The 6,000-nt window shown below is 41.9% G+C and overlaps 1 protein-coding gene across 1 annotated transcript; it reads right to left on the bottom strand.

Moving 5' to 3' along the window:
* Positions 1–806: 806 nt before the first annotated feature.
* LOC125450234 (gastrula zinc finger protein XlCGF71.1-like) lies at positions 807–3,632 on the bottom strand. Its single transcript, XM_048526237.2, has 2 exons — positions 3,396–3,632; positions 807–1,722 (listed from the first exon to the last, which is right to left on the bottom strand). Exon 2 carries the CDS (start codon positions 1,613–1,615, stop codon positions 914–916), a length of 702 nt encoding a protein of 233 aa, XP_048382194.1. The 5' UTR covers positions 1,616–1,722; positions 3,396–3,632; the 3' UTR covers positions 807–913.
* Positions 3,633–6,000: the final 2,368 nt, after the last annotated feature.

Here is a 6,000-nt window from a genome sequence, read left to right as displayed (position 1 = left end):
ACAGAATAGATGCTCTCTTTATGGATATTACCAGGCATGAGCAATCCTTCTAAAGTACTCGAATCCCTTTATTGTGGAAAGTTTTACCGCTATTTGTACATCAAACATGAAGCAATGTGCCAATTTTCCACACAAGTGTATATTGCTCAATCAAACAGTGAATGTGACCACAAGTGCAGGGTTTCTTCAATGTTGCAGCAACAGAAATTTGTCTCAGGATTTAAACATTGCATTCTGGGAGAGGTGATGTGGATTGGGGAGGAAAATATTCATTCTAGGAATTTGGACAAGAAAGGTAGGTTCAACGTCAGAAAGTAACTTGCAGGGATTGAGAGGTTGGAACTTGAATATGGAGGGTTTACAGCAAAATGGACAGTACCAGCAAGGGAGCTATTAACAAATGGAGAAAGTAAAGATGTTCAGTGGTCAGACACTTCATGGGAACAGGACCATTGGAGCAGGAAATGAGAGTCTTGGACATGGTGAGCTCTAACATAGCAAGACAGGAGATGGAGGGAGAGTGAAGACACGTACATGTCTAGGGCTCGGACATGGAAAAAAAATCTTTTGAGGCACTTTGTCCGAGGGAGCGAATGAGAGGGAAACGGGACAGGAAGCTGATTGGATTGTCTCAATCTTAGTTACAAAGAAGCTCCATGTATTCCTTGTACTTATTGCTGGGAGGTGAGGATGGAAAAGGCAGGAGAGAGGGAGAGCTCTTCAAAATAACAAACTTGTGTTCTTTATTTAAAAAGCTCACCACACTGTGTAATTGATACATATCTAATTTATTTGACACTGAGAATACTAGCAACTTTAACTTGGTTGGATTTTACTAACATCAACAGAATAAGAGCCTGATATACATGGATCAGTTCTGGATGTGATTAACAGGAAAATCCCAACACCGGAACTACTTGTGACATCGCTGGTGTCTCACCAGATGGAATGAATGAGCAAATTTCTTCTCACACATGGAGCAGGCATATGGTGTCTCCCCTGTGTGAACTCGCTGGTGTGACCGAAGGTGAGATGATTGAGTGAACTTCTTCTGACACATTGAGCACGTGAATGGCTTCTCTCCAGTGTGAGTGCGTCGATGTAGAGTGAGTTCAAATGAATGCTTGAACCCAGTCTCACACTGAGAGCACTTGAATGGTCTCTCATCTGTGTGGACACTTTGGTGGCGTGTCAGTTCCCTGGAGCTTTTGTAGCACTTCCCACAGTCTGTACATTTAAAAGGTCTCTCGATAGTATGAACCTGCTTGTGTCTCAGCAGGTTGGACAAATTAGTAAAGCCTTTGTCACAAACAGAGCAAGTAAACGGCCTCGCTCCAGTGTGAACTCGCTGGTGTTGCAGCAAGTGTGCTGACCGAGTGAAGGCCTTCTCACAGACGGAGCACAGGAACAGCCTCTCCCCAGTGTGACAGCGCTGATGAATTTCCAGCTCGCAAGGGAAATTAAACGCCCTCCCACAGTCCCCACATTTACACAGCTTCTCCCTGTCATGACTGCGCTTGTGTTTAGACAGGCCGGATGATTGGCTGAAGCCTCGACCACACACAGAACATGTGTACGGTTTCTCCCCACTCTGAGAGGTGTTTTCTTCTTCCATGGTCAAAATCCAATGATATTCTGGTTACAATAAATTGAGTAATTTGTCAATTCTTGATGAGATGTTTGGTTCGAGTTTCCCGACTGCGAATCCACCCCTTGAATACGCTGTGAAATGGATTTAGACAGAAGAAAACAAGTGAGTGGGAACCCACAAAAAATAAAAGCAGCATGTGAAATTAAGCTGAATGAAACTGGTGATTAGTGGGGCTGGCATGGGCAAAATGTGACCCTGATCATAACTGGTTCACAGAAGTCCTTTAGGAGAAGCGAAGTTACAATATCTCTGGGATCAGAGAGAAGTGCAAAAGAGAAGTGGGAGCTATAAGGAGTGTATCTACGACATGTTGAAAGGCAACCTGGTCAGGCAAACACTTCTGTGTTGAGGAAGGTGTCGATCTGTTCGACATCCACTTGGACACAGATGTAGACACTTGGAGCAAATAAAATAAAACACAAAACAAAATCTGCTTTGGGCCTGCTTTACCATTCAATACGATTATTGCTGATGCTCAATGTCAACACTATATTCCCAATTTTGAACCACACTCCTTGATATCTTGAAAATCTAAACATTTATTATATCCAAGAAAGTAATTAACTCAGAGACCAAGCCTCCACAGTTTCATATCAATTCTCATCGATCTACTCAGTATCTGGAGACTGTGAACCCTATTTCTAGACTGCCCACCCAGGGGAAACAAGCTCCCTGCATCTCATCTGCTTGGCCCTAATATAGTTTTATGTGTTCTTCTAAACTCTAATAAATTCTGGCAGAGTCAAACCAATCTCAGGCAGAGTCAAACCATTTCAATCATATTCTTCCCTTCTGTTTTTACAAAGTTTATAACTCCACATTTATCCATGTTTTCCTGCACCTGACATATGTTTGTTCATACACTCAGTACTTCTGCATCAACCTCAAGCTTCCTTGCATCCTTTTCACTACTCACAATCCCATTTTTTTCCATACATATTCGTTGACAGGATGTGGGTGTCACTGATGAGGCTGGCATTTATTGATGAGTTTATTATTGGTTTAGTCATCCATGGTCATCAAAATTGGTAATGTTGCTTTTGGTTCCCTCATCCAAGCCCTTGAAGAACAGAAACTTCCTCCAATTAAATATTGATTGAAGTATTTCTCATCAAGTCCCTAACAATTCCATAAGACATAACCAGTTTGTCAGCAACCAGAATGTTACACAGACTCCAAAAACGGGTTTCTGCCCTATTTTCTGCACCATCACCAAGGCCAACAATTTTGACTACAATAACATCACCCTGCCCACAGGTCATACTGATCTTAACCATACAGTGTCCGAATTAGAAAACAGGTCATTTTTAAAACTGTTCTCAAATGTCTCCATGATCTTGTATGTCATAATCTCCCCAAAAACTGAATGAAGCTAACATATCCAGGCTTTCTAACTCTCCTCTTTGTTCATCTCTTCTTCTTCCTCTCTGCGAGATGCTCATTAATGCCTACCTCCTTGAAAAAGCTTTCAGAGGTTTGCCCTAATGTGTACTTTATAGTTCTGTGTCAAAAGCAAGAAGTACTTAGCAGGCTAGACAGTGTCACAGGAGTGAGAAACAGTTAATCTTTCAGTCTATGCAGACTGACCGTTGGGGATAAAAACAGTGCACAATCAGAAGTGGAAGATAAATTTGCGCAAGAAAAGAATTTCGAACAATGAAAAATGACATTAGATCTTAAAACTGTTAAAGCACAACCCTAATTTACATATGGCCAGCAAAACCAGCAAAAAAACATTTCAAACCTTTTAAAATGCACCCATTATTCGAGACACGAAGTTCGACAAGACAGAGAGACTTTCACAGAGGACAGAGGTGAATTCAGATTCACAGGAAAACAGTCACACTCACTCCAGATGGACGTAACTTAATAGTAAAGCTCGGAATTGTAGAGCAAGTCTCATGAAAACAAAAATCTCCAACGATTCACTGTGTCCCCAAAGATAAAATCCACAGGAACTCGCAGATACAAAGGTTTCAGAGTCTCTCTGCAGGAAGAAAAGTCAAAAGCGGCGCCACGGAACCGGTGGGCGCAGTGACGTCACCACGCCGGAGGCAGCGATGCATCGCTGCACACCTGCGCAAGTGTGCCAAGGGAATGTTCCTCAATGGATCTGCGACTGCGCGGGGGTGAGCAATGCACATGCGCAGAGAGCCTCACACAAATCTCCAAGGTTGTTACACTCAATTGGCAGAAGCTCGTGTCCAGTTATTATTTTCGTACCATTCAATGCTGTCCACCCTGCACCTTCTAAGGATTAGTTCCTCAGTTGGCTGGACAGCTCATTTACAATATAGAATAATACCTCCAATGCAAGTTCAGTTTCTAACCAGGCAATGTACCAGGAAGGTCCTGTCCCACTCCTTCACCAGAACATCTTAACAGTTAATCCAAGTTTTTGAGGTCCTCAGTAGTATAGTGGTTAGTATCATGTGGCAGGCCAGGAACAAAAGCAAAATTGCTAGAAAAGCTCAGCAGGTCTGGGAGCATCTGTGAAGATAAAAACATTTCAACACTAGTGATCCTTCCTCAGAATAGGCAGGCCAAGGTTCAATTTCCCAATGGTTGTGGAAATCTAAGCTTTGGGCAGCACAGTGGCTCCGGATTAGCACTACTGACTCACAACACCAGATTCTGCGTTCAATTCTACCCTTAGGTGATTGTCTGTCTGGAGTTTGCTCATTCTCCCCACGCCTGCATGGGTTTTCTCCTGGAGCTCTAGCTTCCACAGTCCAAAGATGTGCAGGCTAATTGGGTTGGCCAAACGAAATTGTCTGGGCTGTTCAGGGATGATTGGATTAGCTGTGCTTTAGGGGGAATGGGTTTGGGTGGGATCATCTGAGGGGCAGTGTGGACTTTTTGAGCTGAAGTGTCTGTTTCTACACTGTAGAGATTCTATGTCCTGTCATATTTAATCCTGAAAATATTAAATTGTCCTTCAAATCTGTGTAGCTTTTTAAAGATTGATCTTCAACCCTGCTCTGATCAGTCAGAAATAAGGGGAGGGGAGGAGGCCAATCACTTCCTCAAGATCAATGTCATTCAATTAGATCATGGCTGTTTACCCAGCTGAATGGAATTTTACCACACCATCCACATATCCCTCAATATCTTTAAAGTGGAGAAATCTATTTCTAACTTGAATGAAATACCACAGCCTCTGTGGTAGAGAATTCCAAGACTCGCCTCATTCCAAATAGGAAATTCCTCCTTGTCTCAGTCTCAAATGGCCCAGCTGTGTTCCCTGATCTGGACTTGCTCATTTAGGGAATAATCATTCCTGCACCAACCCTGACAAGACAATATAGTTTTGTTACTGTTCTCTGTGCAACTTCATGTGTCTTTCCATGTCTAGTATCCAGCAACAATTACTCATCCAAATCCCATTTTAAACACTCAGGCTGATGAAACTGAATTAAAACCAGAAAACCTGCTGATCAAAACATGAAGCGACAGCTGGGGTGAGTCTTTGAAAGTCTTGTTATAAACCATTCCAGCAGCGCTTTTTGGCCCTGCAATTAAATGTAAATTGTTACTTCTCCAAATAAAACGAATTTGCCAAAATCCATCAGATGTGTTAATTGGATAGGTATAGACTCTATTTCCTCTAGTGGGAGAATTGAGAACAAAGGGACATCATTTGGAGATAATGTGAAATCTGCATACAAGCAATTCATCATACAAAGAATAGCAAAAATAGGGAATGAAAATAGAACTTGTTGGAAAACACTCAGAAGTTCTGGCAATATATGTGCTGAAAGAAATATAGTTAATATTTCAGGTCTGTGAATTTTCATCAGGGCTGGGAAATATAAGAAATGTAATAAGTTTTGAGTAGGTGTGGATTAGTACAAAAAGTGGCCTGTGACAAGTGAGAAGACAGGAAAGATTAAATGACAAAAAAATTCTTCCCTCAAGTCCACAAGCAATGGAGTTGGGGCTAGAAAAGAAACAAAAGATGAGCCTGGAGGAGGGGTGCAGCTGACTGAGAAGCAAACTGAAACAAGCCAAATGAAAACCAAATAGGGGGAACGTTGGTCTCAATGGTGAGACCTGAAAGCTTTAAAAAGCCGACCTGAAAGATGAGGTGCTTTTTTGAAGCTAATGTTCAGTATCACCGGAAGAATTCAGTGAGCCGAGTTCAGAAACGTTAGCATGAGAGTAAAATGGAGAATTAGAAATGTAAAATCCCTGGTCACAATAGGTTGTGGATACTGAGAGCCAAGTGAACATATTAAAACTGAGATGTTAAATTTTTGTTAAGGGCTTAGCAAAGATAAAGGTATATGAAATAAGGGTCAGTCCTGATTGAATTGAATGTTTCAGCAGACTTTAGGGACTGAAACACC

Source organism: Stegostoma tigrinum, chromosome 39 (assembly GCF_030684315.1).
Source record: "Stegostoma tigrinum isolate sSteTig4 chromosome 39, sSteTig4.hap1, whole genome shotgun sequence".
In the NCBI taxonomy this organism is placed as follows: domain Eukaryota; kingdom Metazoa; phylum Chordata; class Chondrichthyes; order Orectolobiformes; family Stegostomatidae; genus Stegostoma; species Stegostoma tigrinum.
This window is presented reverse-complemented; position numbering and strand designations above follow the sequence as displayed.